At 46.4% G+C, this 23,777-nt stretch overlaps 1 protein-coding gene across 8 annotated transcripts in view; it reads right to left on the bottom strand.

Annotated features, from left to right (window-relative positions):
• FLNC (filamin C) overlaps positions 1-23,777 on the bottom strand; it is a 121,599-nt gene that overhangs the window by 79,784 nt on the left and 18,038 nt on the right. For all 8 annotated transcript variants that reach the window (XM_053407050.1, XM_053407045.1, XM_053407046.1 and 5 more), the window contains exon 2: positions 2,886-3,134. In XM_053407050.1, coding sequence (XP_053263025.1) covers positions 2,886-3,134 — 249 coding nt within the window. The remainder of the gene's footprint in view (positions 1-2,885; positions 3,135-23,777) is intronic.

The following is a 23,777-nucleotide window of genomic DNA, read 5'->3' as shown; positions in this document are numbered from 1 at the left end:
AAACGTTGACAGCTATGTCCCAAAGAATCGTGGGAACTGTAGTTTTTCCTCACAGGGCTCCAAGCACCCTTAGCGAACTACGGTGCCCATGATGCTTTGGTCAAAACCATGCACTTTAAATGTGTGCTGCACGTGCTTATGGCGAGCCACTCAGATGGGCAGCATATATTATTATTATTATTATTATTATTATTATTATTATTATTATTAGGGTAAAGCTCTGCCCCGCAACTCCATGGGGCGACAGCGGATGGCAAGTGAGCAGCGTGGCTGAGCCGTATCTGTGGGGATGAGATTTGTGGCTCGTCAAAAGCCACACTGATGATGGGTAGCAAACTGGACTTTACTCAGAGTAAGTAAAGGTAAAGGGACCCCTGACCATTAGGTCCAGTCATCACCGACTCTGGGGTTGCGGCGCTCATCTCGCTTTATTGGCCAAGGGAGCCAGCGTACAGCTTCCGGGTCATGTGGCCAGCAGGACTAAGCCGCTTCTGGAGAACCAGAGCAGCGCACGGAAACGGCGTTTACCTTCCTGCCGGAGTGGTACCTATTTATCTACTTGCACTTTGATGTGCTTTTGAACTGCTAGGTGGCCTGGAGCAGGGACCGAGCAATGGGAGCTCACCCCGTCAAGGGGATTCAAACCGCCGACCTTCTGCTTGGCAAGTCCTAGGCTCTGTGGTTTAACCCACAGCGCCACCCGCGTCCATCAGAGTAGGCCTATTGAAATTGACCACTGTCACTAAATTAGGTCCCTTAATTTCAGTGGGTTTGCTCTGAGTTGAGTATCACTTAATAGAGCGAAATAGATCTGTGGCTCGTCAAAAGCCACACGGATGTTGCTAAGCAAGGTTTGCCTGCGGAGAAATCTTGCCTCAATTCCACAGATGTAAAAATAAAAATAAAAATGGAGGGGGGATTTAAGTTCTGAACATTAAGGAGGCTACAGTCCACGTCAGACCCCTCTACACAGCGGGATACGTAACCCACAAACAAGCCAAGGGCTCCCACTGCCAACATATCCATCCAGACCTCTGAGTTTGCCCAAATTTGGCTTGCTTTTCCTGAGTGGAGGGTAGATTCCCTTCCCCGCCCCCCAGCCATAAATCCGAGAGAGAAGTGTTTAGGCTGATGTGTCCTGGAAGAGGAGATGAGCTCAGCAGCAAAACCAGCCCAAGAGGAGACACGGAAGAAGGCGGATTTTCTCAACCGGGCGCCCTCCAGCTTTTCTGAACTACAACTCCCAACTAGAACTCCCAACAACCGGCCGGCGCTAGGCAGCTGCAGTCCTAGAGAGCTGGAGGGTGCCAAGACTGCAACATAAATACCGGTAATCCTAATTCGGCAATCCTGGTGCAAAGGTTTTAGCCGTGCCTCTGAAAGCAGGAATTTATGTATAGTTTTCTATACAGTATTGGATATTCGGAGTCTTGCAGGAATTTATGTATAGGTTGTGGGGGTTGCCCCTCCAGCAAATATCACGCACATGCATCCCACTACCAAAACCAGCACAATCACTTTTGTGGCTTTTGTGATTTGTCCCCACAAAACACTTCATCACAGTTTCTTCCTATCTATTCAAAGGGCCTTTGCTGCTCGATACCAAATGTAAGAATTCACTGATAAATGTCTCTATGTACTGGCTCACAGGGAAAACTTCAGAAATTCCTATAGACATGTGAGCTCAGCTACTCAGCAGCCCCTCTGCCTGAGGGATAATCCCTGGCCTCCTGATACCTGAGTGCCAGACAGGTAGCCATTCCAGAAATAACAAACCCAGAGGAAGACAAAAGGGTGTGATTAACTTGGCTGGGAAACAGGGAAATGTAAATGTCTCTTTTGTTACACTTGTTACGTGGCGCTGTGGGTTAAACCACACAGCCTAGGACTTGTCGATCAGGCCCCTGCTCCTGCCAACCTAGCTGTTCAAAAGCACACCAGTGCAAGTAGATAAATAGGTACCGCTCCAGCAGGAAGGTAAACGGCGTTTCCATGCGCTGCTCTGGTTCTCCAGAAGCGGCTTAGTCATTTTGGCTCCCAAACTGACCAAATGTTTTCCCTGCAAAGTCAAAGGAAAATGGAAAAGCCTCCCCATTGTCTTTTCCTTCACAAATCCAGTCTTAAGGGTATGTCTGTGCATGAATAGGGTGTGAGCCTGGGACCTGGCTCAGGAACTAAGTATTTATCATTACAAAAGACTGGCCAGGCTCCCCAGGGTATCCAATCAAGTAAGCATTAACAGGTAACCTGCCAGACAGGAGATAAACAAAGCACTCGGATTTCTGCTGTAGACCACCTTTTCTGTGATGTAGGTATGATGTATCTGGGGGGTGGTCTTGAGCTACACCCCTTTCTGCGATGTGGATATGATGTTTCTGGGGGTGGTCTTGGACTCCAGGGAGGGCAATTTAAAATGTCTATATAAGGGGGGGCACACCTGGGTTCTGGGGTCCTCCTCCTTTCCTGCGTGTGAGGGGAGCACCCTGTTGCAACAGTTCAATAAAGATCAGGCTTACTGGCTGCTTTGCTTCTCAATACTCTCTGGTTGGCCTCTGTTCTTTTCTCCAACCGATGGAGAACCTACAAAGGACTCTATAAGGGCTCTTGTGTCCCCCCATAAGGGAATAAGGGCAGATTTTCTTTTATTACAGAGGGCTGGGAACATCTCCTCTTTGAAACCCCTGGAGAGCTGCTGGCACGGACATTACCGAGCAAAGTAGCGTTCTTTGCTCCTGGGTCTCCCCAGTGTAGGTGGACTACAACTCCCATCGTCCACAGCCAGCTTAGCCCACTGGACAATGGGATTTGTAGTCCACCCAGGGACCCAGGCATGAGGAACACCAAAGCCCAGAGTCACCATCCGGCGGCTTATTTTTCCTACTCACCGGGAGCACAGTTGTCCACCAGGGCTCCCAGCGCCTTGCCGTCCTGCCAGTCGCGGTTGAAGTTGGTGATTGGCAGTTGAGGGACCTTGTTCTGGATCCAGCCCAGGAGCCGCTGTTTGGGGGTCTGCTTCTTGGCATCCTCCTCGTCCTCGTCTTCCCACATGGGCATAGAGATGGAATAGTGCAGGATCAGGGTCCATATCAAGCCCAAAATCAGCTTGAGGTTCCCGTCCACGATGGCCTTGCTGTCTGTCGGGAGGAAAGGCGGAGAGGGAAAGGGTTAGCAAAAAGGCAAGGAGCACTCTGCGTGGTTTTTTAAAAAGTATCAGTAGAATAATTCTAATAATGTGACTTATTTTTTGCGCCCCACAAATCTGACCCCACTCGACACGTTAAAATCGTCCCAATGATTTTGTCCCCACAAAACACTTCATCACAGTTTCTTCCTATCTATTCAAAGGGCTGCTTTCATATAGTAGTAGTAGTAGTAGTAGTAGTAGTAGTAGTAGTAATAATAATAATAATAATAATAATAATAATAATAATAATAATTTATTTATACCCTGCCCATCTGGCTGGGTTTCCACAGCTACTCTGGGAGGCTTCCAACAAAACACTAAAATACAATAACCTATTAAACATTAAAAGCTTCCATAAACAGGGCTGCCTTCAGATGTCTTCTAAAAGTTTGGTAGTTATTTTTCTCTTTGACATCTGGTGGGAGGGCGTTCCACAGGGCGGTGCCACTACTGAGAAGGCCCTCTGCCTGCTTCCCTGTAACTTCACTTCTCGCAGGGAGGGAACCGCCAAAAGGCCCTCGGAGCTGGACCTCAGTGTTTGGGCTGAATGATGGGGGTGGAGACGCTCCTTCAGGTATACAGGACCGAGGCCGTTTAGGACTTTAAAGGTCAGCACCAACACTTTGAATTGTGCTCGGAAACGTACTGGGAGCCAGTGTAGGTCTTTCAAGACCGGTGTTATGTGGTCTACAGAAGGTTGTATGTTTATCTCTTTGACATCAGAGAATGAGAATGAATGCTTTGTTATTTGCGTCAGCGCATCGGTCATAGCAATAAAACAACAATATGATATACAAAGAATATACAGTGGACGCTCAGGTTGCAAACATGATCCCTGCGGGAGGCACGTTCGCAACCTGCAGCGCCGCGTGTGCGCACACGTGGGTTGAGATTCGGAGCTTCTGCGCAAGCGCAAAGCACGACTTAGTGCTTCTGCGCATGCGTAACCGCCGAAACCCATAAGCAACCCATTCCATACTTCTGGGTTTTGGCGCGTCCGTAACCCGAAAAAACACCACCTGAAGCGTCTGTAACCTGAGGTATGACTGTAAATAAAAAATCAATTATATATATCTTTGACATCAGATGGGAGAGGGCTCTAGGGCACGAAGTTATTTCTTATGCAAATATCAAGGCTCGGTGTCACCAGAATATTATAAATATATATGCCGAGTTTCTTGCATCAGAAGGGGTTGGGCTAGATGACTTTTGAGATCCGACTCTACAGATCTATGAAATCTGCCTCATTTAAGACTATATTGAACCCGTAATTCTCAGTAATAATGTAACACATCAAGCTTGTTTTCTCCTGCTCTGGAGGGTAGAACTCGAACTCATGGCTTCAAGTTACAAAAAAGTCGATCTTCATCAGGAAGAACTTTCTGACGATAAGAGCTGTTTGGCAGTGGAACGGATTCCCTCGGGAAGTTGTGGACTCTCCTTCCATGGACTCACAGCTGTCCATGGAGGCGCAAGTCAATTCTGTGTCCAGGGCAGCTGTCTACCAGCTCCATCTGGTACGCAGGCTGAGACCCTATCTGCCCGCGGACTGTCTGGCCAGAGTGGTACATGCTCTGGTTATCTCCCGCTTGGACTACTGCAATGCGCTCTACGTGGGGCTACCTTTGAAGGTGACTCGGAAACTACAACTAATCCAGAATGCGGCAGTTAGACTGGTGACTGGGAGCGCCCGCCGAGACCATATAACACCGGTCTTGAAAGACCTACATTGGCTCCCAGTACATTTCTGAGCACAATTCAAAGTGTTGGTGCTGACCTTGAAAGCCCTAAACGGCCTCGGTCCAGTAGACCTGAAGGAGCGTCTCCACCCCCATCGTTCAGCCCGGACACTGAGGTACAGCTCCGAGGGCCTTCTGGCGGTTCCCTCATTGCGAGAAGCAAAGCTACAGGGAACCAGGCAGAGGGCCTTCTCGGTAGTGGCGCCCGCCCTGTGGAACGCCCTTCCAGCAGATGTCAAAGAGATAAACAACTACCTGACATTCAGAAGACATCTTAAGGCAGCCCTGTTTAGGGAAGTTTTTAACGTGTGATATTTTACTGTATTTTTGGTTTTTATGGAAGCCGCCCAGAGTGGCTGGGGAGGCCCAGCCAGATGGGCGGGGTATAAATAATAAATTATTATTATTATTATTATTATTATTATTATTATTATTATTCCATGGAGGTTTTTAAGCAGAGTTTGGACCTCTGTCCTGGATGCTTTAGTTGAGATTCCTGCCGTGCAGGGGGTTGGACTAGATGACCCCTGGGGTCCCTTCCAACTCTCCAATTCTAGGCAGTGCTTTTTTTCTTGGGGTACTCATACCTCTGAACCTTTTGTGAGTCTATGTTTCGCCTCACTGAGGGGCAGTACGGTCATACCGCTTATTACATTCGGTTCAGGTTACGTCTTTTCAGGTTGCGTCCTGCGGCGACCCGGAGGTACCGGAAAGGGTTACTTCTGGGTTTCGCCGCTCGCGCATGCGCAGACGTTCAAAATGATGTCACGCACATGCGCAGAAGCGGCGAATCGTGACCCGCACAGACGCAGGTTGCGTTCTGTTCATGTTGCGAACAGTGCTCCGGAACGGATCCCGTTCACAACCAGAGGTACCGCTGTATTTCAATATGAGTAGGAAAATGAGACTACAGTGGTGCCTTGGGTTACAGACGCTTCAGGTTACAAACTCCACTAACCCAGAAATAGTACCTCGGGTTAAGAATTTTGCTTTAAGTTAAGGATTTGCTGAACAAATAATCTTAAATGGAATACAAGAAGGGGAGGTATGAGGAGGTCAGAGAAATTTGTTATTGAAAAGTATGATTTATGAACTATATGTGTTTTTTTTTTAATCTCTTTGTTTGTCTTTTTGTTTGTATAAAAAATTGGAAAATTTAATAAATTTCTTTAAAAAAAAAAGAATTTTGCTTCAGGATGAGAACAGAAATTGTGCTCCGGTGGCGCGGCAGCAGCAGGAGGCCCCATTAGCTAAAGTGGTACCTCAGGTTAAGAACAGTTTCAGGTTAAGAACGGACCTCCAGAATGAATTAAGTTCTTAACCCGAGGTACCACTGTATCCCTAAACATTTTTTAGGGAAAAAAGCACTGATTCTAGGACCTTCCTCCAGAAGACCACAAATGCAGCAGGCAAGTTTTCAAATTACGGTACACAGAACTTGGGGGGGGGGGGAAGGAAGCAGATTTTGCTGGGCAGAATCAGAATGTTGCAAAGCTGACAATATGTCAGCATTGATGTGCACAAGCTTACAAAAGTGTCATTTTGATTCTCGTTTTGCACTGTGTCTGTGGCGTATTGTGTTTTATCACGTATACACCGCCTTGCTATAAGGCATGGGTAGCCAAACGAAGGCCCGGGGGCCAGATGTGGCCCAATCGCCTTCTCAATTCGGCCCACGGACGGCCCGGGAATCAGCATGTTTTTACCTGAATGTGTCCTTTCATTTAAAATGCATCTCTGGGTTATTTGTGGGGCATAGGAATTCATTCATATTTTTTCCAAAATATAGTCCGGCCCCCCACAAGGTCTGAGGGACAGTGGACCGGCCCCCTGCTGAAAAAGATTGCTGACCCCTGCTATATGGCATGAATTTGTGGCATGCTGACACTTCTACAAATCAATAAAACCAGAGAAGTGCATCCTATCCTGCTCTCCCAAGCCACAATCTTCACTGGCTCGACTTTGTTGAAATAATAATAATAATATATAATAATAATTTATTATTTATACCCTGCCCATCTGGCTGGGTTTCCCAAGCCACTCTGGGCGGCTTCCAACAAAACACTAAAATACAATAACCTATTAAACATTAAAAGTTTCCCTAAACAGGGCTGCCTTCAGATGTCTTCTAAAAGTCTGGTAGTTGTTTTTCTCTTTGACATCTGGTGGGAGGGCGTTCCACAGGGCGGGCGCCACCACCGAGAAGGCCCTCTGCCTGGTTCCCTGTAGCTTGGCTTCTTCCCAGGAAAGGCTGGGAACAGGTTTTGTGTGTGTGTGTTGGGTTGTTATGTGCGGCAGGAAAGCCGAGGTTTGAGAAGCGGGGGTGAAGAGGTTACGGGGAAATCCCGTCTCCGCTGCCCTAGGAATCTCTGACACATTTTCGAGCCGTTCCTGAGAACAACAATGCAATACTGCGCCGAACTCTTTCTCTCCGAGCTCAGTCTTTCCATAAACACTCGCTACGGAGGGCAAGGCAGCCTCCCATTTCCTTAGCAATCTCTCCTCCGCTTCATAACAAACATGAGCTGCGGCAATGCGCTGCGATGGACCACATTCAGCATCTCCAGGTGGACCAGAGGCATCCGGCATCACGAAGGCATAGCTGTCAACCGTCCCTTAAACGGTGGGAAACTCCCTTATCCCAGCGCCGTGTCCCGCTGCTGTCCCTTATTGATGTTGTTGTTTAGTCGTTTAGTCGTGTCCGACTCTTCGTGACCCCATGGACTGTTCACTGAGGCCAAGAGAAGCCCCCAGTGCTTTGGGGGGGGGCGCAGGGGTACGCATACCCCTAAACATTTTGTGAATCTAAGTTTGGCCTCACTGAGGGGCAGTATTTCAATATGAGTCGGAAAATGAGAGAACCCCTAAACATTTTTTGAAAGAAAAAAAGCACTGGGAGTCCCACAAAAAACGATCAGAGGAGCCTTGACGAATACTTCAAATAAAAGGCACTATTGTACATGGTCTTAGCCACTTATCTGAGCTGTTATTGCCCTCGGCTGAAAGAAACAGATTTCAGGTTTGCCTCTGACACTCCAGAAAAAAGTCAGTCGTTGGCACACGGCTTGGCTTAATTGCACGAGTCATAGGAGCAGGGTTTTTCTGGAAAGTTCCTCGCAAGGGTAGCTAATTCAACGACCTCTACCACTAGCAATCCTGGCTGAGGCTGATGGCACTTCCACAACACTTGGAAGGGACCACACTGTGCCTTTAATTAAAAGCTTCCTGTGCCAGTCCCGGGGGCTAACCGCGAGGCGAGGTCCGAGTCCAGTTTGAGGTCGAGGGTGCAATATGGAGGCAGTCCGTCAAAGCTGAAGCGGGGTCCAAGGCAGGGAGTCGGGTGAGGTCAGGAGCTCCGGCAGAACAGCAGGACAGGGTGCAGGCAGGAACAGGCTAGCAACGATGTTGCTCCCGCAACCTGGGACTGGGGCTGACTGGCTTTTATCTGCCCCGAGGCATAGGGCGGCCCCGGTCCACAGGTGACTTGCCTCTCCTGGCCTGGAGGCAAACACTCCTCCTGCGAGAACTTAGTTCCCTCCGCCTCTCTGCCCTGAGCCTCTGCAGCTCCGGAGAGGCTGGAGGGTTACCGGACCCAGAGGCAACCTCAGCTTCCCCTGACGGGGCTGAGAGTGGAGCACCTGCAGGCAATGGGTCCTCCATCACCTCAGGGGCCAGAGCAGACTCAGCTGGTGCCTGCACCTGAGGATCCAGCACAGGTGAGGACTCTTCAGGCTCATGCCCCAGCCCCAGCTCAGCTGGTTCTGGAGGCGGGGAATCCTGTGCAGGCTGGGATCCCTCAAGTTCAGCCTCTGGATCCGACTCCCAGGCCATCACACTTTCTGTCTGCAGTTTCTGCCCTTTTTTACACACACACACACACACACACACACACACACACACACTGTTGAGCAACAGAAATATTAGTAGATATTTGCCCTCAGCATCAGTTCCCATGAGAGAGAGAGAGATTTAATTACTAGATTCCTTGCAGCTTCTTTAAGAACAAAACAAAACAAAAACCCAGCAACTTCATTTTCAGATGTCAAGTTCAGGTTCAGCAACATTGCTGCCAGATTTCAAATCTGTTCAACGTTTCGTTTCGCTCCTAATATCCTTCAGATGGAGCCTTCTTGGTTCAGACACCAGAGTCCTAGCTTAGACTCTGCAGGTCTGAGCTCATCCCCCCCCCTCATTCCCAATTAACCTCCCTCTCCAGGGGGCATGTGCAGAGTGCCGGGAGAGTGGGCCAAAAGAACAGAGAAGAATCTGTTGCTTTGCTGAGAGCATAATACAGTTTCAGTTGCATGCAATGACAGATACAGTCTCCTTAGAGCCTACAGATTATGCCTTAAACACAACAACATTTAAATAATAAAATTATTATTATTATTATTATTATTACACGGCAGATGGCGCTGACTCATTCTCACATGCTTGCTGACTCATTCTCACAAGCGCCGCAGCTGCAGGACAAAACACACCCCAATTAAACAGCATACCAAAACGAACCCTTTCTTGTCCTTTTCCGCGGCACGCATTAACCCGATACATTAACAATAATAGTTGATGTCATTTGGGGTAAAGGCAATTGGAGGCGCGTGGTGGAGGTGTATAATATTACGCCTGGCGAACAGAGAACAGGTTTCTTCTTTCTTTCTTTCTTTCTTTCTGTCTGTCTGTCTGTCTTTTTTCAGCTTTCTTTTTTTTATTATGGGTTTTCACATATTACATTGCAATACAGATATACCAAAGCCAACACAATTTCCTCCCCATCGCTCCAGACATTTACATTTCTATTTCCTCAATCCATCATATTCTTTTCTCCTTCCTGCCACATCCCTCCACCCCCACTCGATTTCCTCCACATTATACAATTTACAATAATCTTTGCATTCTACAATGCAATATAAATTTTAAAGAATATTTCAAATATAAATAGAGTAGTTTAAACTCTGTTGCAGCATTCGAGGAACTTCCGTAATAGTTGCAAGGTAGATATAAGAATCAAGATATATTAAGAAAAAGTTTAATTCTGATAAAAGTGTGTATTGGCAATAAGTAATATGAAATATAGAATAGACGCGAGGTGGGGTCTTTAGTGTTAAGACCAACTTATGTCTTACTGTTTGTTAAGAAAATTCTGTGTCTATGGTTATTCCGTGGGTAATTTGGTATTTGTGTTTTCTCTTTCTTCTTTTCTTGCTGTATCAATAATAAAAAGAAGAGGAAAAAAGGATCTGTCCATTCCTCTTTTAAAGCTATCTGGGTTGTGCCCAAGAAAGACGTTAAATTATTTTTGTATGCCACAACTGCTGCTCGTATTTTGTTAGCTAAAAAGTGGAAAACCCAAGAATTACCAACAATAGAAGAATGGCAGATGAAGATGATGGATTTTTCGGAGCTAGCCGACCTAACCGGAAGAGTCCGCGACCAGGAGGAGGAGTAGTATCAGGAAGAATGGAATAAATTTAATGATTATTTAGTTAAATTTGTTAAGTTAAACTAACTGGAAATAGCTTGCAGATACTTAATGGGCTTAGAACTATATTTATGTTAAGTGATGAATTAATATGTTTAATTCTATAAGGTCAAGATTTAAGGATGTTAATGTTTAAGTTAAATTTCATAAAAATTGGGATTTGGAAAACCGTTAAAAGGACATGCAATGAAATTCAACTAAGGGAAAGCGAGGAAGTCACTTAACAAAGTTAATAACTGTAATTTTCAATAAGGCTATGATTTATGTTTGTTTGTCTTGTGTGTTTGTTTGTTTGTTTGTTTGTTTATAGTATTGTGAAAACCAATAAAAATTTTGGGAGAAAAAAAATAAAGCTATCTGGGTTGGGGGCCAGCACCACCTCCAGTGGCAATGAGTTCCGCAGTTCAACTATGCGCCGCATGGAGAAAGACTTCCTTTGCTCTCTCCTGAACCTTCCAGCATTCAGCTTCGTTGGGTGAATACAAGGCAACGGTTGACATGAATTAGCACGTGCAAACCCTCCCCCCCAAAAAAACCCCTGGGGTGTCTGCCTGTTTCCTCTCAAAGGGGGAGAAGAGATACACATGCAAACCCCCCCCCCTTTGCAAAGGGAAAGGGAGCTGGCGCCGGGCCATTCGGCATGATGGACATGGAAAATACGGTTGGATTGCAGCCAGGGAGGAAATGGGCTGCAGATGTTTGCAGCAGGAGATGGTGGAGAATCAGGCTCCCCACACGATCAGCTGCCTCCAGGGGTCTTGCGGGGACTTGGGGGGGGGGAGAGAAAGAGAGAGATTGAGCACCAGTACAGGAGGCAATGTCTCTGCTTTTAAAAAGCAGAGACATCACCTTGCCAACAAAGGTCCGTATAGTAAAAGCTATGGTTTTCCCAGTGGTGATGCATGGAAGTGAGAGCTGGACCACAAAGAAGGCCGATCGCTGAAGAATGGATGCTTTTGAATTCTGGTGCTGGAGGAGACTTGAGAGTCCCATAGACTGCAAGAAGATCAAACCGATCCATTCTGAAGGAAATCAGACCTGAGTGCTCACTGGAAGGACAGATCCTGAAGCTGAGGCTCCAAGACTTTGGCCACCTCATGAGGAGAGAAGACTCCCTGGAAAAGACCCTGAAGTTGGGAAAGATGGAGGGCACAAGGAGAAGGGGATGACAGAGGACAAGATGGCTGGACAGTGCTCTCGAAGCTACCAGCATGAGTTTGACCAAACTGCGGAAGGCAGTGGAAGACAGGAGTGCCTGGCATGCTCTGGTCCAGGGGGTCATGAAGAGTCGGACACCACTAAACGACTAAACAACGCAGGAGGCAATTGCCATCAGATGTGAAGGAATTAAGCAGCTTATTTTTAAAAGACACCTGAAGGCAGTTTTTAATATTTAATGCTGTATTGTTTTTAACACTTGATTGGGAGCCGCCCAAAGTGGCTGGGGAAACTCAGCTAGATGGGCAGGGTATAAATAATAAATATTATTATTATTATCATTATTATTATTATTATTATTATTATTATTTATTATTATATGATTAACACCTGTGGACACCAGTGTGCTTCTTCCACATCCATTGCTACTAAATGTGGGTGGAGAGTTGGGGAGCAACCTCTTCTAGACTCGCAGCTGTCTCTGTTCTTCCTCCCTGCCCGCCCCCTCCAAGCCAGAGTGAACTCCCCCTCAAAAAAAATAAATTCTCGAAGAAGTCTGCATTCACAACCAGGGACTGCAGCTGTCCTGGTCTGGGTGTGTGAGGGAGGAGAGAGACTCTTCACTGGGGAGCAACAGGCGGATGTAACACGATCCTTCTTTGCTAGAGGGGGGAGCACTTGCAGAAGCACAGGGGTTCACGAGCTGCTCCTTTGCAGAGGTAAAAGCAACACTTTGAAGGCCGGTGACAGTGGGCCCCGCCAGATGGGTGTTTTTGTTGTGTTCTGCAACATGTTTTCTGACAAAAAGAATAGTGGATTCATGGCGGATTTATTCCGCTCGATTCTCTGTCCCGTGATGCTTCCCCAATGCTAGAAAAGGATTAAACATAAGAAGAGCTTGCAGGATCAGGCATCTTGCTCTCATAGTGGCCGGACCTCAGTGGCCGGGTTGGACGATGGGGGTGGAGATGCTCCTTCAGGTATACTGGGCCAAGGCTGCATAGGGCTTTAATAATCATTAATAATAATAATAATAATAATAATAATAATAATAATAATATAATAATAATAATAATACCCTGCCCATCTGCCTGGGTTTCCCCAGCCACTCTGGTCAGCTTCCAACAGGATATTAAAAACATGATAAAACACCAAAGATTAAAAACTTCCCTAAACAGGGTTTAGGGACTGGTCATGTTGTGTGGATGCCAGATGATCGTCTTCCAAAGCAATTACTCTATTCTGAACTTAAAAATGGAAAGCGTAATGCCATTGGTCAACAAAAGAGGTTTAAAGACTCCCTCAAGGCAAATCTTTAAAAATGTAGTATAAACACTGACAACTGGGAAACACTGGCCTGCGAGCGCTCCAGTTGGAGAACAGCCTTTCCCAAAGGTGTCACGGGCTTTGAAGACACTCGAACTCAGGACGCAAGGGAGAAACGTGCTCAGAGGAAGGCACGCTTGGCAAATCCACACCGTGATCAACTCCCATCCGGAAATCAATGTACCAACTGTGGAAGGATGTGTGGATCCAGAATTGGCCTCCACAGTCACTTACGGACTCATTGTTAAAACCGTGTTTATGGAAGACAATCTTACTCGACTACGAGGGATCGCCAAAATAGATAAAGCTAATCGTGAGAGGTATGGCCGCTGCGCTGTCTCCCCACAATTGGAGGCATCGATGATTCTGAATCCCAGTTTCTGGAAGCTGCAGAAAGGGAGAGAGGGGTCTTGTGTTCGAATCCTGATTGTGGGTTGGCCCCTGAGAGAAGAGGATTCTGGGACTCGATTTGCCGTTGGCCTGATCCAACAGGCTCTTCTCGTTGCTCTTAAGAGGGCGAGCTGAGAATTGTCACCAAGCGTGAAATCTCAGGGCAGATCTGGAAGGATCTCAGAATATCTCAAAGATCTTTATTGAAACTTAACATATATACATAACCACCAAAATTCCCAATGATTGCCTCACATAAAATATAATATCTAAATTACAACAGTTGCATAATTATACACTTAATTATAACCCCACCCACTCACCCTCGACTTCCCTCCACAGCAATTCGACTTCTTTATATTTCTTTCTGCATTTTTCCCTTGCATTTCATAATAAATTATTTTTGTTAAATTCTGATTTTTCCTTCTTTCTTTATTGGTTTTGTTATTGCTTACATTTTTTTATTCTAAGCCTATTAACATGTCATTTTTAGAACGATATTTTGACATATAATCCTCGAAATACTCCCACTCCATTATTAACTTTGGATTTGATTGATATCTTATAAATGAAGTTAATTTTGCCAATTCTATATACTCACTTAATTTACAAATCCACTCTTCCCTTGTTGGTATGTCCTAAGATTTCCATTTGGTAGCAATCACTACCTTGGCAGCTGTTGTTGCATATAAAAAGATTGGGGTTTTTAAATATGTGGTATGTCTTTGCCCAGGGCCACAGGTGGTGCTGTGGGTTAAACCACAGAGCCTAGGGCTTGCCGATCAGAAGGTCGGCGGTTCGAATCCCCACGACGGGGTGAGCTCCCGTTGCTTGGTCCCTGCTCCTGCCAACCTAGCAGTTCAAAAGCACATCGAATTGCAAGTAGATAAATAGGCACCGCTCCGGCGGGAAGGTAAACGGCGTTTCCGTGCGCTGCTCTGGTTCGCCAGAAGTGGCTTAGTCATGCTGGCCACGTGACCCTGAAGCTGTACGCCGGCTCCCTCGGCCAGTAAAGCGATATGAGCGCCGCAACCCCAGAGTCGGCCACGACTGGACCTAACGGTCAGGGGTCCCTTTACCTCTTATGTCTTTGCCCACCCACACTAACAGTAAGCTTCGGGATTTTTTTATCAAGTTTTTTTTTAGCATTTTCTTAAGTTCCTCATGCCGTGTTCTTGTGGGGTGGGTGTGCGTATTCCCAGCCCGGCCAGAGTTCCCATGTGCAGGGAAAATTATCCGCCTGAATCAGACCACATGCAGGGAGAGAGGGCTTGATGAATCCAGCAGGCAGACGATTGCGGATCTCATGTTTCAAATGCCTTGTCACTCTACGTCACAAGGCTTGCATTAACTGATGCCCTGCATCCCTGCTCCGCTGCCATGGCAACTGCCTCCCCCTCCCTCCTCTTCCCCAGCAGTTATTGATCACCCCCTAAGGGGACCTTCGCACATTTCCAAACTGCCTGGGACCTCGCAGGGGTCAAACCGAGAGTTTGGGGGCAAGAGGAGCCAGATGTTCCACGTCTTATAGCAAAGATGCGGTTTTGTATTTTAATTTTTCTGCAAGCAGGCAGAAAGGAGGGGAACTTTTCTGCTCATGGTTTGCGTCTAAACACATGCGCACACAAACTTCCAGCTCACAACTGAGATCATCCCTCCAGAGGCAGCGAGAGATGGCTGAATTTTCTTTCCCAGTTGCAGCTGGTTGAGCTCAGGCCTCAGCTATGAGGTGGGCAGGAGAGTCAGGCTTGTGTGAGAGTGAGTGTGTGAGCGTGCAGATCAGTGGCAGAGGAGAGAAAGCCAGATTTCTGACTGGATCCGGGTTTCCCGGTTCCGGAGAAAACCCAGAACCAGGTTCTTGGAAGCTTTCAAGCAACCCTTAGACTCACAATCTGCACCAGCCATGTATGCAAATCAGACTGCTTTAAATGCTCCAAGCACCCTGGGAGTTGCAGTTTGTTAAGGTTGCTGTGAGCTGTTCGGGGACGCCCATTCCCCCCTCACAGAGCTACGATTCCCAGCGTTAAGATTGGCGGTTAAGCCACTCTAGGAAGCTATGATTCTATCTGAGGTCCAGCTCCGAGGGCCTTCTGGCGGTTCCCTCCCTGCGAGAAGTGAGGTTGCAGGGAACCAGGGAGCTCCCATTGCTCGGTCCCTTCTCCTGCCAACCTAGCAGTTCAAAAGCACGTCAAAGTGCAAGTAGATAAATAGGTACTGCTCTGGCGGGAAGGTAAACGGCATTTCCGTGCGCTGCTCTGGTTCGCCAGAAGCAGCTTATTCATGCTGGTCACATGACCTGGAAGCTGTACGCCGGCTCCCTCGGCCAATAAAGCGAGATGAGCGCCGCAACCCCAGAGTCGGCCACGACTGGACCTAATGGTCAGGGGTCCCTTGACCTTTAACATATCAGTATATTGTGATATGTTAGTACAGTGGTACCTCGGGTTACAGACGCTTCAGGTTACAGACTCCGCTAACCCAGAAATAGTGCTTCAGGTTAAGAACTTTGCTTCAGGATGAGAACAGAAATCGTGCTCTGGCGGCGCGGCAGCAGTAGGAGGCCCCATTAGCTAAAGTGTGCTTCAGGTTAAGAACAGTTTCAGGTTAAGAACAGACCTCCGGAACGAATTAAGTGCTTAACCCAAGGTACCACTGTACAGTGGTACCTCAGTTTAAGAACAGCCCTGTTTACGAACTATTCAGTTTACGAACTCCGCAAAACCGGAAGTAGTGTCCCGGTTTGCGAACTTTACTTCGGTCTAAGAACGGAATCTGAATGCTAGAAGGGCACCCCTGGCAGGAGACCTCATTAGGGAAAGCGCGTCTCAGTTTAAGAACGGTTTCGGTTTAAGAACCAGCTTCCGGAACAGATTAAGTTCGTAAACCGAGGTACCACTGTATGTCCCGATGTTCAGCTGCTGATCTATCAGAAAGTTGAAAGCTAGATATCGTCCAGCCCTAATTATAAACTTTATATGACTGTGCACTTTTATAAACTTCAATCATGTGGCTTTTAACTTGCCTTTTCTCTAAACTCCAAAGTGCCAAACATTGCAGCCTTTATTCAAAGGGGGGGTCCCCTTCACCCCCTTAATTATTTGCGGGGCCCTTTCCTGAACTTTTACGAACTCTACAATCTCCTTTTTGAGGACCAGAACTGTACACAGTATTCCAAATGTGGCAGCACCATAGATTATCTAACAGTATCATGAGATTGGCAGCTATTGTAATGAAATTTTAAAAAATTGGGAAATGATATACAATGAATTGAAGAAAATGTTCCATCTAACATTTGTTAAGAAACCTGAAGCATTTCTGTCTGGGATTGTAGGAAAGGACCTGCCAAGGATGTTGAAAAGTATCTTAATGTATGCGACAACGGCAGCGCGAGTCTTAATAGCACAAGGATGGAAGAATGAAGAAACCCCGACTAAAGAATTATGGCAAGAGAAAGTGATGGACTATGCAGAACTGGCAAAATTGACATATAAGCTACGGGACAAGGATAACTGTGACTTTAAAGATGAATGGGAACCTTTTACAAAGTATTTAAAGAAGCAACAAAGTGAACCGGACTCCTTGGCAGGTTTTGAATAAACACTCACAAACTTTTTACTGATAATAATCAGTTAGATAAAATAAGGATTTATACAACTTTGTAGCATGCAGAGAATAGCATTTACAGAGAAACCAGAGATGGGAACTGCAGGAAAGTCAGGGGGGGTGTTTTATGGGGGGGATTAAGGATGATACGTTGTAAGATAATATGTTTTGTTTAAATTCCTAATAAAAAATATTTTTTTAAAAAAAGAGATTGGCAGCTATGTTTTCGATTCCTTTCCGAATGATCCCTAGCGTGGAATTTGCCTTTTTCACGGCTGTGGCACACTGAGTCACTAATATCACTACTATGAATCCCCAAACAATAGTAGAATTTGGTCAAGACCCATCATGTATCATATGGGGCACATGTCTTCGGGCCAACAGGGAGTGGAAATGGTGCTTAAATCTTCTGGCAAAGTTTTAGGAGTTCGGAAGGCTGATCACAGAATTGGAGAGTTGGATGGGACCCTGAGGGTCATCCAGTCCAACCCCCTTGCAGTGCAGGATCCCACCCGCCCCTGGGTCCCCGGTTCAGTGTCTCTAAAATGGCTCTTCCAGAAGCTCCCCCCATTGCTCTTCCCCCCTCTTGCCCATTTTTTAAAATAAAAATAATAATATTTTTTATTAGTTTTGAATTACAGTCCAATAATTGGCCAGCCCCAATTGAGAGAAACCAAATTGGATTGATTCGGCAGAAACACCAGCGTGTGAGGAGGTACTGCAACAACAGAAGGGAATCATACACATAAAATTCACACAGAAACACATCATTTGACTTCAACTCGCTTGTGGAAACAACTCAGAGGCCGTGAAAGAAGGAAGGTTAACAGCAGGAAGATTTAAAGGAATTATTGGAAAGGCTATCAAAGGAAGGAGAGATCTGAGATGATCAGGGCCCCCCCAAACTTGAAGCATGGGAAGTCCCAATAAAAAAATTATAATTTGGCAGAGTATTTGGACTATTTGATATGTATTTGTATAATCTGGAATATTTAATGTGATTGGATTGGATTGTTAAGATGGAAAACTTAATAAAAATGATTTTTTTAAAAAATGGAGAGAAACCAAATATGCTTGCTATGGGTTTGGTAACCTGAATCCTCAGCTGGAAGGAGAAAGATTGGGGTTTCGGGGGGGGGAATGGGGGTCAGAAGGGGACCTGTGAGCCGACACCCTGAGTCCCCTGCCGCGTCTGTCACAGGACGCCTGCCAAGCTGGTGAGATACAAACAATGAAATAAGCTGTCAGAAATGCAGAAGTGTGCCTCAGGGGGTGGGAATCTGAGGGAGGGGCCAGCCCAGCTGCAAGCAGATGTTTGGTGCACTCAGAGTCTTCCTCCCCCCCCCAAAAAAAAACAACCCCAGGCATCAGCCAGGAGCTGCAACTTGCGTTCAGTCTTGTTAAGAGGGGGACAGCATCTCTGCTAAAATCCTACAGGCTCTCCAATTCCTGCCTCTCCAATTCCTGCTAGGCTAATCCCATCCTAGGCTAAGTCCAGACCTCCTTCTGTTCTAAGCCTCCGCCTTGATCTGTTTTCAGGGATATTAGACAGCGTTGGCTATATAATTGAGCATTTGTTAGCCTGCACTATATGGAAGTGAGAGCTGGACCATAAAGAAGGCTGATCGCCAAAGAATGGATGCTTTTGAATTCTGGTGCTGGAGGAGACTCTTGAGAGTCCCATGGACTGCAAGAAGATCAAACCTCTCCATTCTGAAGGAAATCAGCCCTGAGTGCTCACTGGAAGGACAGATCCTGAAGCTGAGGCTCCAAGACTTTGGCCACCTCATGAGAAGAGAAGACTCCCTGGAAAAGACCCTGATGTTGGGATAGATGGAGGGCGCAAGGAGAAGGGGATGACAGAGGACGAGATGGTGGGACAGTGTTCTCGAAGCTACAAACATGAGTCTGACCAAACTGCGGGAGGCAGTGGAAGACAGGAGTGCCTGGTGTGCTCCGGTTCAGGGGGTCACGAAGAACAACAACCATATGGGATGTCTTCCCATCGCTTTCCTCGTTTGAAAAAACACCACAGGTTACGACACTATGCAATACGATACGATAATCTTTATTGTCATTTACCCATACAGAACAACGAAATTGAAAAATCTACATCAGACATTCAAAAACCAACAAGCCTGCTATCCCAGCTATCCCAGCCTCTGATACCCCATAATTAAATACAATATACTCCCATAGAGACTACCTTACACTGCGTTTAAAACCAAAATCGCATTTGGATAGAAACTGTTTCTCAGGTGGCTAGTCCTAGTCTTTCTAACCTTGGACCTTCTTCCAGAAGGCAGAAGCTGAAAGAGATCATTTCCGGGGTGCACACTATCCTGTGCTATCTGTGCAGCTTTCTTATGGCACCTGGAAGCATAGATTTGGTCCAAGGTGGGAAGAGTGCACCCAATTATTCTCTCCACAGTCTTTACAACCCTGGACAGCGTTGTTTTTGTTTATTATCTATCTGTCTTTGTTATCTATCTGTCTTTTATGTTCATATCCTGCCTTTTTCTCCAAGGAGCTCAAGGTGGAATAATAATAATAATAATAATAATAATAATAATAATAATAATAATAATAATAATAATAATTACAGTCACACTGGGTTGCCCCAGCCTATGTAGTTCTCCTCCCCATTTGACCAGAGGGGCTGGTCTTGGCTGCAGAGGGCGGGGTATAAATAATTTATTATTATTATTATTATTTATTATTATTATTATTATTATTAATTACCAGAAAGGCTTCTGGGAGCACAGACCATGCTCTCCCAGTTGGGCCCGATGTCAGTGGGATTAGTCCAGTAATGCCTGCCCTGCCTCTTCCCACAGCCCCCACTCCCTGGCCCAGCAGCTGCCCAAAGGCAGGAGGGTGCCAAACCCCCAGGCTCTGCCATTCTGGGACTGAGCATAGCTCAGGAGCAGGAGGGGCAGGAGGGCATTCGCATCAGGCCTTGCCAGGATTCAGAGGGCACAGGATGGGAAAGAAGCAATTTTTCTCCATACGTCCCTGGGTCCCAAATGCATTGTTGTGCCTAGAGACCAATCTTCCCTCGGCAGAATGACAGATCTGGCGTAGGACACTGAACTATTGGCTTCGCCTAAACTGAAATTCACCCCCCGGTCTAAGATCCCTAGTACTGCAAGATTGTCACAAGGGCGCCTGGACTAAAACTGTCTCTCAAAAACTCTTCACTCTTGCGGTTTATCACCACAACAGCTACTCACTTTGGGTTTTAGTAAAGCAAACAGTCTAGTTTGCCAGCCTTTTAATGAGGGTGAAAGAGGAGAGCGCAAAATATGGGCTGAAGCTCAACATCAAAAAAACGAAGATCATGGCCACTGGTCCCATCACCTCCTGGCAAAGGGGAAGAAATGGAGGCAGTGAGAGATTTGACTTCCTTGGGCTCCATGATCACTGCAGATGGTGACAGCAGCCACGAAATTAAAAGACGCCTGCTTCTTGGGAGAAAAGCAATGACAAACCTAGACAGCATCTTAAAAAGCAGAGACATCACCTTGCCAGCAAAGGTCCGTATAGTTCAAGCTATGGTTTTCCCAGTAGTGATGTATGGAAGTGAGAGCTGGACCATAAAGAAGGCTGATCGCCAAAGAATGGATGCTTTTGAATTCTGGTGCAGGAGGAGACTCTTGAGAGTCCCATGGACTGCAAGAAGATCCAACCTCTCCATTCTGAAAGAAATCAGCCCTGAGTGCTCACTGGAAGGACAAATCCTGAAGCTGAGGCTCCAAGACTTTGGCCACCTCATGAGAAGAGAAAACTCCCTGGAAAAGACCCTGATGTTGGGAAAGATGGAGGGCACAAGGAGAAGGGGACAACGGAGGACGAGATGGTGGGACAGTGTTCTCGAAGCTACAAACATGAGTTTGACCAAACTGCGGGAGGCAGTGGAAGACAGGAGTGCCTGGCGTGCTCTGGTCCAGGGGGTCACGAAGAGTAGGACGTGACTAAACGACTAAACAACAACAACATAATGATATCGAGTGTCCGAACAACTTGGCCACAATAAGGAAATTTTGCCCGTGGTATGACTATTTCCCACCTTCCCATTTTGACTCTCTGGCACCCTATCTGCATAACCTAGCAATTCTAAAACATAGACGTGCTTTTACTCTTGCAAGATTGAATGTATTGCCCTCGGCTGGACTTGAGGGACGATTCCAAAAGATTCCACACGGAAAATGCTTCTGTCCCTGTGGAGATGGCAGTCCTGAATTGGTGGCGCATGCCCTTCTGGCTTGCCCTCTTTATAAAGACTTGAGGAATGAGATTATCACCCCTTTTTTATTGTCCATTCCGGGTTGCCCATCCACTGCCCCAGTGTCCTTTCTCTTGGCAGATCAAGATGAGCAGGTGACAGCAAAGGCGGCAAGGTTTTTAGCCGGGGCAATCAGAATAAGGTCCCCTATTTGACTATTGATTCAAAACCTTAAAATGTCTTTTATATACAGTGGACACTCAGGTTGCAGACATGATACGTGCAGGATGCACATTCGCAACCCACAGCGTCCACAAACCCGCAGCAGCGCGTCTGCGCATGCGCGGGTTGCGATTCGGCGCTTCTGCACATGCGCAAAGCATGATTTAGTGCTTCTGCACATGTGTGCCTGCCGAAACCCGGAAGTAACCCATTTCAGTACTTCCAGGTTTTGGCGGTCCGCAACCCGAAAAAACGCAACCTGAAGCATCTGTAACCTGAGGTATGACTGTAATTGACTTTTTATTTCTATTCTTTGTATATTGTATTGTGGTTTTATTGCTATGGCCGATGGCTGACGCAAACAGATTCTTTCATTCATTGAAGCAGAATTGCTGTCCTGGTTTGGGATCCCCAAAGGTCCTCTAGTCTGCACGGCCGCTCTGACACACACACACCCCATTATGCATCAACCCACAAAATAAGAATGTCAGAGTTACCCATTGGATCATTTCAAAGGAGAGCCCATCTAGTCCAGCTTCTCACAGTGGCCAACCAGATGCCTGTTATGGGAAATCTGCAAGCGGAATTCGAACACAAGACCCCTCTCTCCTCCTACTGCTTCCCGAAACTGGGATTCAGAAGCATCGCCGCACTCCGACTGTGGAGGCAGAGCAGAACCATCCTGCCGTTGTTTTATTGACTATAGTTTAGAAATTATTAATTATAATTGTTAAGAGTGGATTTCTGTTTAATTTTTATATGCTGATATTGAATATTATTCCATTCTATTCCAATGGATTGTTGAATATTACTTTATTCGATACAAGTTGCTTATTTTAAAGTTATGTTAATGTCACATTTTTGTATTGGATTGGATTGTTATGATGTGTACATTCTTTGTTTCTTCAGCTTGTAAACCGCCTTGGGTGTTGTGAAACAGAAAGACGGTATACAAATTAAAAATGAAATGAAAATGGCTAGTAGACATCGACAGCCCTCTCCTCCCTCTCTAGTCCCCTCTTAATGCCATCCAAATTGGCAGCCATCTCCTGAGGGAGTGAGTTCCACAGGTTAACTATGTGACTAAGGACTTGCTTTTCTCCGTCCTGAGTTGCAAGAGTTCAAAAATCTAATGATTTGAGGGGTTCTGGCGCCTAATCTTTGTGGGATGTGAAACACAAGAGCAGTCAAGTACAACCTTCCTAGAGTGAACATGTTTACACATGGGGAGGAATGTTTGTCCAGCCAGGAGGTCAACTTCCTGTTTCCTTCTGGGCTGGGACAGACTTCCTTTGCATGTGACTAGACGTGGGCGTGGCCTCACGTGTGCAGGTAACAACAAAAGCACAGGGGAGGGCAGCCATCTCTCTCTCTCTGACTACATGCATCGAAGAAGCAACATCTGCTTAGCCAAAGATGCTCTCTTGGCTTCTTTTTATACTTCTATAAAAGTATAAAAAGAGTTTACTCACTCACATTCTGTTCACAATTGGCTTCCAGCCAAGAGAGGACAAAGGGACTGTCTCCTTATGAGATAGTTCCCAGGTGTATGTTACTTTTCTAAGCTAAGTCTGCCTTCTGGGATCCGACTGTGAACAGAATGTGAGTAAACTCTTTTTATACTTTATAGAAGACTGTGTCGTGTCTTCTCTTTTATGAGGGAATAAGGGGAAAATACCAGAACAGTTATTATAGAGGTTTTAGTGAGCCTGAGCAAACGCATCCGCTGTGAGTTTAAAAAGGGGAATGTTACTCTGCTAAATTGTGGAACAAGTTAGAAAGGCTATAACCAAACAATATATCCCTGAACTTTCCCACAATCTTAGGGACACACGACCAGACAGTTTGACCCTTCTCCCCCAACTCTTTTGCGAAGATTATTTCTTCTCCCTTTCTTTCTCCTGCCCCCAGCAGAACCCTGATGTCCTGTCCCTTTCAACATGCGATACTCCTGGTCCCGGGTCCCAAAATAGCAGGCTCACCCTTCCTCCGGCCCTCTTTGCACGGGTGACAAGGGGCTGGTTCCTGTCCTGGTTGTGCGCCCAGAACCTCCCCCATATACAGATGCCAACTGGCTGAACCCCCACCTCCCCCAGCTTCTGATTGGTTGCCAAAATTTATATTGGTAAACCCAGGGTCTTAAAGGAGCAAGTTTCCTCCCAATGTTTCTTTGCCAGCTGCCTTGCCTGTCTGAACACCCGAACACATCATCCATGTGCATTCTGGTTGTGGAAGGGCTTCTGCTCAGGGTGGATTGAGGTTGAATCCTGACAAGACAGAAGTACTGGTTTTGGGGACAGGGAGCGGGTGGGTGTGGGGGATTCCCTGGTGCTGAATGGGGTAACTGTGCCCCTGAAGGACCAGGTGCGTAGCCTGGGAGTCATTTTGGACTCACAGCTGTCCATGGAGGCGCAGGTTAACTCTGTGTCCAGGGCAGCTGTCTACCAGCTC

Source organism: Podarcis raffonei, chromosome 10, assembly GCF_027172205.1.
Source record: "Podarcis raffonei isolate rPodRaf1 chromosome 10, rPodRaf1.pri, whole genome shotgun sequence".
In the NCBI taxonomy this organism is placed as follows: domain Eukaryota; kingdom Metazoa; phylum Chordata; class Lepidosauria; order Squamata; family Lacertidae; genus Podarcis; species Podarcis raffonei.
This window is presented reverse-complemented; position numbering and strand designations above follow the sequence as displayed.